Source organism: Nematostella vectensis, chromosome 5 (assembly GCF_932526225.1).
Source record: "Nematostella vectensis chromosome 5, jaNemVect1.1, whole genome shotgun sequence".
Taxonomy (NCBI): Eukaryota; Metazoa; Cnidaria; class Anthozoa; order Actiniaria; family Edwardsiidae; genus Nematostella; species Nematostella vectensis.
This window is the reverse complement of record NC_064038.1, coordinates 5653321-5666897: the sequence shown is the minus strand read 5'-3', so window position 1 is coordinate 5666897 and position 13577 is coordinate 5653321. Positions and strand designations below refer to the sequence as shown.

General features: G+C 40.8%; 2 protein-coding genes across 3 annotated transcripts in view; one reads left to right on the top strand and one right to left on the bottom strand.

Annotated features, from left to right (window-relative positions):
* The window catches only part of LOC116617592, a 23867-nt gene extending 17532 nt beyond the window's left edge, over positions 1-6335 (top strand). For both annotated transcript variants that reach the window (XM_048727263.1, XM_048727262.1), the window contains one exon: positions 5352-6335. In XM_048727263.1, coding sequence (XP_048583220.1) covers positions 5352-5651 — 300 coding nt within the window. In that variant the 3' untranslated portion in view covers positions 5652-6335. The remainder of the gene's footprint in view (positions 1-5351) is intronic.
* LOC116617591 (osteoclast-stimulating factor 1) lies at positions 6138-13577 on the bottom strand. The gene is made up of 10 exons (XM_032380423.2): positions 13434-13577; positions 13290-13336; positions 13133-13183; positions 12012-12075; positions 10805-10858; positions 10621-10728; positions 9945-9994; positions 7599-7677; positions 7353-7445; positions 6138-6540 (listed from the first exon to the last, which is right to left on the bottom strand). The coding sequence occupies exons 1-10, from the start codon at positions 13474-13476 to the stop codon at positions 6494-6496; spliced, it is 636 nt and encodes a 211-aa protein (XP_032236314.1). The 5' UTR covers positions 13477-13577; the 3' UTR covers positions 6138-6493.

Sequence of the window (13577 nt, the reverse complement as noted above, 5' to 3'; positions counted from 1 at the left end):
TGATCTCATCCAAACGGTCAAGACCTATCGGGTTAGTATGACAAGAGATTTGATCTCATCCAAACGGTCAAGACCTATCGGGTTAGTATGACAAGAGATTTGATCTCATCCAAACGGTCAAGACCTATCAAGTTGGTTAGTATGACAAGAGATTTGATCTCATCCAAACGGTCAAGACCTATCGGGTTAGTATGACAAGAGATTTGATCTCATCCAAACGGTCAAGACCTATCGGGTTAGTATGACAAGAGATTTGATCTCATCCAAACGGTCAAGACCTATCGGGTTAGTATGACAGAGATTTGATCTCATCCAAACGGTCAAGACCTATCGGGTTAGTATGACAGAGATTTGATCTCATCCAAACGGTCAAGACCTATCGGGTGGGTTAGTATGACAAGAGATTTGATCTCATCCAAACGGTCAAGACCTATCGGGTTAGTATGACAAGAGATTTGATCTCATCCAAACGGTCAAGACCTATCGGGTTAGTATGACAAGAGATTTGATCTCATCCAAACGGTCAAGACCAATCAGATGGGTTAGTACGACTAGAAAAATATAAAAACCTGATCGGCGAGGTTCTGATGGTTGTACTCAAGAGATTTGATCTCATCCGAACGGTCAAGACCAATCAGATGGGTTAGTACGACTAGAAAAATATAAAAACCTGATCGGCGAGGTTCTGATGGTTGTACTTAAGAGATTTGATCTCATCCAAACGGTCAAGACCAATCAGATGGGTTAGTATGACAAGAGATTTGATCTCATCCAAACGGTCAAGACCTATCGGGTTAGTATGACAAGAGATTTGATCTCATCCAAACGGTCAAGACCTATCGGGTTAGTATGACAAGAGATTTGATCTCATCCAAACGGTCAAGACCTATCAAGTTGGTTAGTATGACAAGAGATTTGATCTCATCCAAACGGTCAAGACCTATCGGGTTAGTATGACAAGAGATTTGATCTCATCCAAACGGTCAAGACCTATCGGGTTAGTATGACAAGAGATTTGATCTCATCCAAACGGTCAAGACCTATCGGGTTAGTATGACAGAGATTTGATCTCATCCAAACGGTCAAGACCTATCGGGTTAGTATGACAGAGATTTGATCTCATCCAAACGGTCAAGACCTATCGGGTGGGTTAGTATGACAAGAGATTTGATCTCATCCAAACGGTCAAGACCTATCGGGTGGGTTAGTATGACAAGAGATTTGATCTCATCCAAACGGTCAAGACCTATCGGGTTAGTATGACAAGAGATTTGATCTCATCCAAACGGTCAAGACCTATCAAGTTGGTTAGTATGACAAGAGATTTGATCTCATCCAAACGGTCAAGACCTATCAGGTGGGTGTATGATAAGAGATTTGATCTCATTCGAACGGTCAAGACCTATCAAGTTGGTTAGTATGACAAGAGATTTGATCTCATCCAAACGGTCAAGACCTATCGGGTTAGTATGACAAGAGATTTGATCTCATCCGAACGGTCAAGACCTATCAAGTTGGTTAGTATGACAAGAGATTTGATCTCATCCGAACGGTCAAGACCTATCGGGTTAGTATGACAAGAGATTTGATCTCATCCAAACGGTCAAGACCTTTCGGGTTAGTATGACAAGAGATTTGATCTCATCCAAACGGTCAAGACCTTTCGGGTTAGTATGACAAGAGATTTGATCTCATCCAAACGGTCAAGACCTATCGGGTTAGTATGACAAGAGATTTGATCTCATCCAAACGGTCAAGACCTATCGGGTTAGTATGACAAGAGATTTGATCTCATCCAAACGGTCAAGACCTATCGGGTTAGTATGACAAGAGATTTGATCTCATCCAAACGGGTCAAGACCTATCGGGTTAGTATGACAAGAGATTTGATCTCATCCAAACGGTCAAGACCTATCGGGTTAGTATGACAAGAGATTTGATCTCATCCAAACGGTCAAGACCAATCAGATGGGTTAGTACGACTAGAAAAATATAAAAACCTGATCGGCGAGGTTCTGATGGTTGTACTCAAGAGATTTGATCTCATCCGAACGGTCAAGACCAATCAGATGGGTTAGTACGACTAGAAAAATATAAAAACCTGATCGGCGAGGTTCTGATGGTTGTACTTAAGAGATTTGATCTCATCCAAACGGTCAAGACCAATCAGATGGGTTAGTATGACAAGAGATTTGATCTCATCCAAACGGTCAAGACCAATCAGATGGGTTAGTATGACAAGAGATTTGATCTCATCCAAACGGTCAAGACCTATCGGGTTAGTATGACAAGAGATTTGATCTCATCCAAACGGTCAAGACCTATCGGGTTAGTATGACAAGAGATTTGATCTCATCCAAACGGTCAAGACCTATCAAGTTGGTTAGTATGACAAGAGATTTGATCTCATCCAAACGGTCAAGACCTATCGGGTAAGTATGACAAGAGATTTGATCTCATCCAAACGGTCAAGACCTATCGGGTTAGTATGACAAGAGATTTGATCTCATCCAAACGGTCAAGACCTATCGGGTTAGTATGACAGAGATTTGATCTCATCCAAACGGTCAAGACCTATCGGGTTAGTATGACAGAGATTTGATCTCATCCAAACGGTCAAGACCTATCGGGTGGGTTAGTATGACAAGAGATTTGATCTCATCCAAACGGTCAAGACCTATCGGGTGGGTGTATGATAAGAGATTTGATCTCATTCGAACGGTCAAGACCTATCAAGTTGGTTAGTATGACAAGAGATTTGATCTCATCCAAACGGTCAAGACCTATCGGGTTAGTATGACAAGAGATTTGATCTCATCCGAACGGTCAAGACCTATCAAGTTGGTTAGTATGACAAGAGATTTGATCTCATCCGAACGGTCAAGACCTATCGGGTTAGTATGACAAGAGATTTGATCTCATCCAAACGGTCAAGACCTTTCGGGTTAGTATGACAAGAGATTTGATCTCATCCAAACGGTCAAGACCTTTCGGGTTAGTATGACAAGAGATTTGATCTCATCCAAACGGTCAAGACCTATCGGGTTAGTATGACAAGAGATTTGATCTCATCCAAACGGTCAAGACCTATCGGGTTAGTATGACAAGAGATTTGATCTCATCCAAACGGTCAAGACCTATCGGGTTAGTATGACAGAGATTTGATCTCATCCAAACGGTCAAGACCTATCGGGTTAGTATGACAGAGATTTGATCTCATCCAAACGGTCAAGACCTATCGGGTGGGTTAGTATGACAAGAGATTTGATCTCATCCAAACGGTCAAGACCTATCGGGTGGGTGTATGATAAGAGATTTGATCTCATTCGAACGGTCAAGACCTATCAAGTTGGTTAGTATGACAAGAGATTTGATCTCATCCAAACGGTCAAGACCTATCGGGTTAGTATGACAAGAGATTTGATCTCATCCAAACGGTCAAGACCTATCGGGTTAGTATGACAAGAGATTTGATCTCATCCAAACGGTCAAGACCTATCGGGTTAGTATGACAAGAGATTTGATCTCATCCAAACGGTCAAGACCAATCAGATGGGTTAGTACGACTAGAAAAATATAAAAACCTGATCGGCGAGGTTCTGATGGTTGTACTCAAGAGATTTGATCTCATCCGAACGGTCAAGACCAATCAGATGGGTTAGTACGACTAGAAAAATATAAAAACCTGATCGGCGAGGTTCTGATGGTTGTACTTAAGAGATTTGATCTCATCCAAACGGTCAAGACCAATCAGATGGGTTAGTATGACAAGAGATTTGATCTCATCCAAACGGTCAAGACCTATCGGGTTAGTATGACAAGAGATTTGATCTCATCCAAACGGTCAAGACCTATCGGGTTAGTATGACAAGAGATTTGATCTCATCCAAACGGTCAAGACCTATCAAGTTGGTTAGTATGACAAGAGATTTGATCTCATCCAAACGGTCAAGACCTATCGGGTTAGTATGACAAGAGATTTGATCTCATCCAAACGGTCAAGACCTATCGGGTTAGTATGACAAGAGATTTGATCTCATCCAAACGGTCAAGACCTATCGGGTTAGTATGACAGAGATTTGATCTCATCCAAACGGTCAAGACCTATCGGGTTAGTATGACAGAGATTTGATCTCATCCAAACGGTCAAGACCTATCGGGTGGGTTAGTATGACAAGAGATTTGATCTCATCCAAACGGTCAAGACCTATCGGGTGGGTTAGTATGACAAGAGATTTGATCTCATCCAAACGGTCAAGACCTATCGGGTTAGTATGACAAGAGATTTGATCTCATCCAAACGGTCAAGACCTATCGGGTTAGTATGACAGAGATTTGATCTCATCCGAACGTTCGAGACCTATCGGGTTAGTATGACAAGAGATTTGATCTCATCCAAACGGTCAAGACCTATCGGGTTAGTATGACAGAGATTTGATCTCATCCAAACGGTCAAGACCTATCGGGTTAGTATGACAGAGATTTGATCTCATCCAAACGGTCAAGACCAATCAGATGGGTTAGTACGACTAGAAAAATATAAAAAACCTGATCGGCGAGGTGCTGATGGTTGTACTCAAGAGGTTTGATCTCATCCGAACGGTCAAGACCTATCAGGTGGGTGTATGATAAGAGATTTGATCTCATTCGAACGGTCAAGACCTATCAGATGGGTTAGTACGACTAGAAAAATATAAAAACCTGATCGGCGAGGTTCTGATGGTTGTACTCAAGAGATTTGATCTCATCCGAACGGTCAAGACCAATCAGATGGGTTAGTACGACTAGAAAAATATAAAAACCTGATCGGCGAGGTTCTGATGGTTGTACTCAAGAGATTTGATCTCATTCGAACGGTCAAGACCAATCAGATGGGTTAGTACGACTAGAAAAATATAAAAACCTGATCGGCGAGGTTCTGATGGTTGTACTCAAGAGATTTGATCTCATTCGAACGGTCAAGACCAATCAGATGGGTTAGTACGACTAGAAAAATATAAAAACCTATAACCTCTACCTTACTTGTCTAAATTTTTAAGATAGAATTGCCCTGCCATTGAGCATGGGCCTAGTGCCCGTTAACGCATTGCCCCATTGGGCATCTATTTTGTATATTAAAATTCTTGTCCAATGAAGATATTTAAAATAGTGCCGGAAAAAAAATCCACAGATTACTCTTCTTGGGAACGTGCTCCATGAGCCTCTACTCCCTCTGTGGAAACAGAATACTTCCACTGACGCTTCGTTCGCTCGCTAGCCCTTTCCGTCCAGACGTCAGCTAAACCACTCTGTTTTCACAAAGGAGTAAAACATACAATTTTAACCTTGTATTGATTTATTTCCCCTCACAGGTGGGTGCAGCGATCACGAGAGAACAGGAGAAGGACCCTGATGGCGTTCAGAGCGTTGGGAGGTTAAAGATCCCAGAGATGTTCAAAGAAGGGGACGACCAGGTGGATAACAAGGAAGGGTGGACGCTACAGTGGTTGCCCGAGGTTGCGAAGACGCTGAACTCGACGAACAACAAAAAGGAAAACGTGGAAAAGAAAAGGAAGGATAAGTTTGGGAGTGATGTTATAGAACTTGAACATCAAACACATAAGGGAAAGAGGAAGAAAGAGAAAGATGAATGTATGGATACTCAAGTTTGACGAGAAAGGCACAGGGAGCTCACCTCACTAGGTATGCCGTGTCACGCCACGGGCTATAGGATAGTTTGACTCCGAAATGAGGTCTAATGTCTTGTTAGTGTTGAGTAAAGCACGTATCCCTGCTTCAACTGGATGTACTTGACTTGGTTTCGCTCCTACAGCGAGCTGTCCCTACGAGCTTGCGACCTTTCAAACGACGCGCTGTCTAACCGCCGCCGCCACCTGGTAAATGTAACTCGACCACCTCGACCTCCAGCTGCACGTTTTTTCTCTTCCCCACAACAACACTAACAAGACATTAGACTTTGTCACACGGAAAACATTTCGCATAAAATAATAACGGCTGGTGTCTCACTATCCAATGAGAGAGCGTTTTTAATCCGCCTTAGACACATACGACCTAAACTAATTCTTGGGAAGTGAAAATAACGACTTTTTAAAAGTCAACACCCTTTGTGCAACCAACAATCACAAATAACAAATAAATATGTGTATATCTTTTTTATTTCATCATTACCAGAAGGTAGTAGCAAAATAACATTCTAGAAAATTATAATCACCTTGTTACCTTTAATTATGTATGGTATTTCTATGTTTTTTGTTGCCACGATGAGAATCATGGATTACATTTGAACAGGGTCCAAGGAACCTTTCCTTGGAACTATAAAAAAGGAAGCACACAAAGCGATGAGTGTTTTTTTGTTTACATTTCCTTCTGAGTAGTATGGGTTGCATTTATATCAACCTTATTTTACTCAGCAGTAACTTTACTATAAAATGAAGAGTTCAGAAGATGATAAAAATCTAAAGGTGTCTGCCATGTTAAGAAGTGTAAGCCTACATCAGTCAGAGTCCTCCTCATCACCATAATCATTACCAGCTCCTGAATCTGGAAAAGGAAATGACAAAGATCAACAAACCCTGTGGATGATTGTTTTGGGTGCCCTTATTTATTAGGGATAACTACCTTAGGATACTAGAATTCATCCTCACAGAGACATGAAAAGGGATCAATGGAAGGGATGGACAAGGGAATGAACATAAGAAATAGCGAAATAGACCCCTCACCCCCATTTCCAAACACTCAACATATTATATCTAGTGAACATGACGGAAATAATGCCTTGATGTTGAGTTGTCTTATTGACGGCCAAGTAATGCAAGCAGTGGTAATGCAGTGGTATTACAATGATGAATGTCAGGATGCTGGTTATTTTGATATTGTTGAACAAGATGATGACAACAATGGTCGTGATGATGGTAGTAATTATGATGACAGAGTTAATGAAAACAATAACGACGATGAAAGCGATCACTCTGTTGGTGGTAATGATGATAAATGATTGAGCTGGTGATGATGATGATGATGATGGTGATGGTGGTGGTGGTGATGATGATGATGGTGGTGATGGTGATGATGATAGTGGTGATGTTGATATGTGTGGTGATGATAGTCAAGACAAAACATGGTTTTGCGCAATATCAATTTAATTCAGATAAATTACAACATTGATACCAAAACTATTGGTTTGAAACTGTGGGACATATACAGCAACAAAGTCAATGTACAAAGACACATGACAACAATGAGAACAGTGCTGAACATGATGACGATAACAATGACAACTGTCATTGCTATGATGAGGATGATTCCATTTATCATCATCGACATCTTTTCAGACCCTGGTTCAGTGCTCCTACCTACTGCTCCCCTCAGCAGTCTGCCCACTTCCGGATTCCTTGCTAAGTCGTATGGGCTTTGTTTGGAATTATTCTTTATATCTGTTTTGGCACCTAAAAAAATAAAAACATATTATCTTTCCCATTTGCTCCTCCATCCAAGGCTCAAATCCAACAATTAATTTCCTCAATCATTAAATTTTTTCTCAGCAAAACAAAAATAATCTTTGGCTCGGAAGAGGGTTTGGGAGCGGCTTATCCTGTTACCTTTATCAAGCAACAATTGTACAATATCGGGGTGTGCCTTCCATGATGCTGCATGCAGAGGCGTGTCCCCAAGCTTGTTCTTGAGGGATAGAAATGAAACAACAGGTTATGGGTCCAGCCACACCAGATAATGGACGAAGTCACACTAGGTAGAGGGAGGGGAGGGTGAATAGGGGTATGTAAATCCGCTGATCCGCAACATTTTCGGGGCAAATCCGTGGATCCGCAGATATTTTTTAGATCTGCATGGTTTGACAGATAAACAATAGAATCGATTGAAATTCATTTAAATTCCGAAATTCGACCGTCAAAGCAGTTAAAATCCGAAATCCGTGCCCAAATTGTCAACAGATCTGTGATCCGCTGTACTTCCAAAATCCGCTAGTCCGCTGAAATAATCATCAAAATCCTAATCTGTGAGCATTTCGGGGCTGAATCCGCCATTCCGTGAACCTATTCACCCCTCCCTCCTCCGTAGAGATACAAATGAAACAAGAGGTTATGGGCCCAGTAACACTAGGTAGATATACAAATGAAACAACAGGTCTTTGCCCCAGTCGCCCTTAGATGTGCCCTTGTACGCACCCCTAGCTTCATGCCTGTGGTGAGTATTACATGTAACAGAGTGGGGTAGGGGATCATGATGGGTTATGCCTGTGGTGAGTATTACATGTAACAGAGTGGGGTAGGGGATCATGATGGGTTATGCCTGTGGTGAGTATTACATGTAACAGAGTGGGGTAGGGGATCATGATGCTTCATGCCTGTGGTGAGTATCACATGTAACAGAGTGGAGTAGAGGATCATGATGCTTCATGCCTGTGGTGAGTATCACATGTAACAGAGTGGGGTAGAGGATCATGATGCTTCATGCCTGTGGTGAGTATTACATGTAACAGAGTGGGGTAGGGGATCATGATGCTTCATGCCTGTGGTGAGTATCACATGTAACAGAGTGGGGTGAGGGATCATGATGCTTCATGCCTGTGGTGAGTATCACATGTAACAGAGTGGGGTGAGGGATCATGATGCTTCATGCCTGTGGTGAGTATCACATGTAACAGAGTGGGGTAGGGGATCATGATGCTTCATGCCTGTGGTGAGTATCACATGTAACAGAGTGGGGTGAGGGATCATGATGCTTCATGCCTGTGGTGAGTATCACATGTAACAGAGTGGGGTAGGGGATCATGATGCTTCATGCCTGTGGTGAGTATCACATGTAACAGAGTGGGGTAGGGGATCATGATGGTTCATGCCTGTGGTGAGTATCACATGTAACAGAGTGGGGTAGGGGATCATGATGCTTCATGCCTGTGGTGAGTATCACATGTAACAGAGTGGGGTAGGGGATCATGATGCTTCATGCCTGTGGTGAGTATCACATGTAACAGAGAGGGGTAGGGGATCATGATGCTTCATGCCTGTGGTGAGTATTACATGTAACAGAGTGGGGTAGGGGATCATGATGCTTCATGCCTGTGGTGAGTATTACATGTAACAGAGTGGGGTAGGGGATCATGATGCTTCATGCCTGTGGTGAGTATTACATGTAACAGAGTGGGGTAGGGGATCATGATGCTTCATGCCTGAAGTGAGTATTACATGTAACAGAGTGGGGTAGGGGATCATGATGCTTCATGCCTGTGGTGAGTATCACATGTAACAGAGTGGGGTAGGGAATCATGATGCTTCATGCCTGTGGTGAGTATCACATGTAACAGAGAGGGGTAGGGGATCATGATGCTTCATGTCTGTGGTGAGTATCACATGTAACAGAGTGGGGTAGGGGATCATGATGCTTCATGCCTGTGGTGAGTATCACATGTAACAGAGTGGGGTAGGGGATCATGATGCTTCATGCCTGTGGTGAGTATCACATGTAACAGAGTGGGGTAGGGGATCATGATGCTTCATGCCTGTGGTGATTTTCACATGTAACAGAGTGGGGTAGGGGATCATGATGCTTCATGCCTGTGGTGAGTATCACATGTAACAGAGTGGGGTAGGGGATCATGATGCTTCATGCCTGTGGTGAGTATCACATGTAACAGAGTGGGGTAGGGGATCATGATGCTTCATGCCTGTGGTGAGTATCACATGTAACAGAGTGGGGTAGGGGATCATGATGCTTCATGCCTGTGGTGCATATCACATGTAACAGAGTGGGGTAGGGGATCATGATGGTTCTATGATTTAAGGCTTTATTGGGTAGGGGACACATGACTCTGCATCCACCCTTACATGCCTGTGGTGCATATCAAATGTAACAGGATGTGGGGGGATCACATCGCTATGGTTTAAGTGTGTTACAGGGGGATGCGCTGTCATCCTTATCCCTAGTACCTGTACATCTATACGTATTCCAGGTTGAGCCAGCAGCTGCTGTACGCACTCTATGAGAATGAAAGCAGAGCTGTAATGTTTTGTATGAATTAGTATGAGATTTCTTGAGAAACAAAACAGATCACCAGTACTGGAGTAGATTAGTATGAAAAATCATCCATATCTTATGTGTCTGAAGTTTCAAAAATCATGCAATTTTCAGATCTGCACACACTTAAAGGCCAATCAGATTTGTTGACTTACTAGGTTACAGTATGGAATGATGGCAATATGTTTTGTCTCTGTCATCTTTTTTTTTCTATTCACCAAAGAGATGGTGAGACTATATACCAGAAAGTGGGAGAAATCACTTCCCATGCTACTACTTTACCCCCAAAGATGAGGATATTTTTTTATATCTTATTCTGCTTAATTTTTAGCTTGCACTAAAATTCTCGTTTTTCACTATTAAAAAACTCGAAACAATACTTGATAATGGCTTGATAGAACGTTTTTGCCCATTACTGTAAAACTGACCAAGTTTTAATAAGGTGCTGTTTTAGTTGTTTTTGACATTAATTTTTTTTGTAAAAAAGTAAAAAAAATAAATAAAGTCAATTGAACTTTAATTTCTTGAAATTAAATCCCCTGCAGGACCCATTTTTTCTTTGTGATTTGAGAAATTAAAGAATTATACCTGTGTGCCCCCCTTGTGCCGCCCAGTGTAGGGGGGTGGAGCCTGACTTGTCCAGGCCATTGACAGACACTTTATTCTGTAAACACTCTGTCATAAAACCAATATTCCCTGGAAAAAATCTCTCATCAGTTCATCATAATCCAATAATCAGAAGTAAACAAGAAAATAAGTGTGACGATCATACCTCTTTTCGCAGCCTCATGTAAAGGGTTTTCCACTGCTTCTGTGTGTTCCCCAACTAGATACAAAATATTGTTTATAGTTACCCGACAATCAGATAAAACTATTAAAGTTCAAAAAAACCTTTCACTTATATCAATCTAGCCAAAACAAAGCATAGATAAACTTTCAAATTCTGAAAAGGGAATTGAATTTGATTGAAATTTTCCTGGCCGTGCGAAAGGAGACTGAATCGAGTGAATAATTCCAAGTTTTGGCGGGAAAATCTGAAACAATGTATTTTCCTTAAATCCATTAAAATTCAGAGACAATACCACAAAATATTGGTGAATTGTTTTCTTTTGCAATGCTACCCACAATGAGGCGAAGAATAATTTAAAGTCGAGAATTGTATGCGAAAAAAGAAAATGTTGTTTAATTGTAGGTTTCAAAAACAGCGCACGCTCGTGAGAATGTTGCCATTCTTGATTGTGAATGCAGCGCGTGCACAATGCAAAAAAAATTCAAAGACTAAAAAATATCTGCTAAACGTTGCAGATTTGTTTCCTGAAGTTAAATAATCATTTGACTACGGGATGAGATATAAAAGATGACGGTAAAAGTTGTAACCACACAACGTTCTTTAGCAATAACTAAGAAGACACGAAGAAGGGAACACGTTTAGCGCGCATATGTTTTCTCATGTAATTTGGTTGACATCTTGATCTACGTCACAAAAGACTGGGCCCGGGCCTTTCAGTTCACAGCCTTTTTTCCGAAGGTGGACCAAAATACCTCAATATTACAGATTTGAGTTATTCGCGCGAACACGTGTTTTATAGGGTCCATACGAACCACGTACCATTCAGAAGATGAAAATATAAAGAATTGACAAAGTCTATCAACTCTGAAAGGTTATATGGACTTTTAATGTAATTGTCTTGGCAAACTTTGTTGGTTATCTATTGCTTTTGTATGTGTGTGGAGAATGGCAAAAATAAATGACACATCTCTTTCAATCATCACTCAACTTGCAAGTAATAAAAACATTATAATAGTGTATTAAGGGGCACATCCAAAAGTTCCAATATTAGGGAATATGAAGCAATTATTTAAAAAAAGGGGGGTCTATTATTTTGTGGATTTCCATATTTTTAGTCTCCAAAAATAGGGTTGGGGCAGGGCATACTCACTCCACCCCTAGATCGGCCCATCTATAATTTGCTAGTTACCATAATTCGAAGGTACCAATCCTGATCTGTTGCCGACCTTAGCTTTCCACCATGCCCCTTCAGACTGAAAGGAGAGAAACATCTCTTTTAATATGAAAATGGTATAGCTGCAAAATCCCAAGTTTTCTCAGCATATTTTGTGAGTCTTTAATTTCGCAATCGCAGAGAAAAATTGTGTTTGCAGAGGATTTAAAGTCACAAATTTGAAGTTAATATGGGAAATGGACAAAACACCATGAAGAGGGGGATACTGGATATATTCAAGACTTTCGTAACTAAAAATTACAAGGAACTGGGACGGGAGGGTCGATTTGACGACTGTTCAAAGGACATATTGGAGGAACATTGGAAAGATGACTGTTCAGATGATACTGAAGAAGAACTTGAGGCAACCTAAGGATTGTATATACATTGTTCCAAATTTGTTATAGGACCCTTGAAAACACAATCATTTTTCTACATCAATTAAATTTCGCAATACCAAAATTCACAGTCTTTATTTTTCGTGAGTATTTTTTTATCGTGAAAATTTAAGTACATTTTCTATAGGTACATCTATATGGGTACATAAAAAGAAATGAAAATGTAATAAAGCAGATGTGCATCGGAATATCAGCACCATTGTTAAATGTTTGTGTTTTTGTCCAATTACCTGAATGAGTCAATTTATACTCAATCAGCCTGTAGCTATGCTTTTCAGAGTTTATGTACAAAATTATTATAACCCGCCCCTCAAAAGTATGGTATATAGTTTACAATATTCATAAACTGTATTTCTTCCATTAGTGGTGAAAATTTATAGATGCTATCATCAAAATGTCCATTTCCTACGCTAAGAATCACAAGATGGGGTCGAGAATTTTCTATATATAGTTATGAGTCAAATAGGGTTGTTACACTGACTTCCGGTTCAAATAGATCCCAATTGATGTTTGAAACGAAACTATCGCATGTAAACTAAAGAGTATCATTTTCAGAAAATTGTAGTAAAAGAAAAATGTGAATGTGCACTAGGTTATAATAACTGCTAAATTAGCGAACGTTTATAAGCTTTGAAGCGTTTAATAATGCAAAACAAAGGGAACACTTCACATTCTAACTTGCTCATTTTCAGATTTTACCTTGTCTGTGATATATAAAATATCACCTTCCTCGAAGCTCAGCTCGTCTCTCTAATAAGAAAATCACAATTATATGCAAAAAGAAGAGGAACGAAAGGTTTATAACTCATAGGGTTTTGGTTTCCTACAAAACTTAGACAAGTTCTAGAACGCTTACTTGCTGAGCTGTGTAGTTGTAGAGTGCTCTCACGACTTGCACTTGGCCTGAAAATGAGGTAAAATTAGGGTTACAAAGCCTACCTAACACACACTATTTATCTAGAAGTCATTCGCGTTGAAAGGCTAAGCAATCGGCGTTTACCTGGTCTGGGAATTGGCGGCGGTGGTCTTCTTGGCCCAGACATTTTGATAGAGAATCAGGAAATGATGGGGAATCGAGGACGATTACACAGGGTACCCAAGTTAGCCGCATCGGAAAAATGGTATCTAGAACCCATGTTTAAAC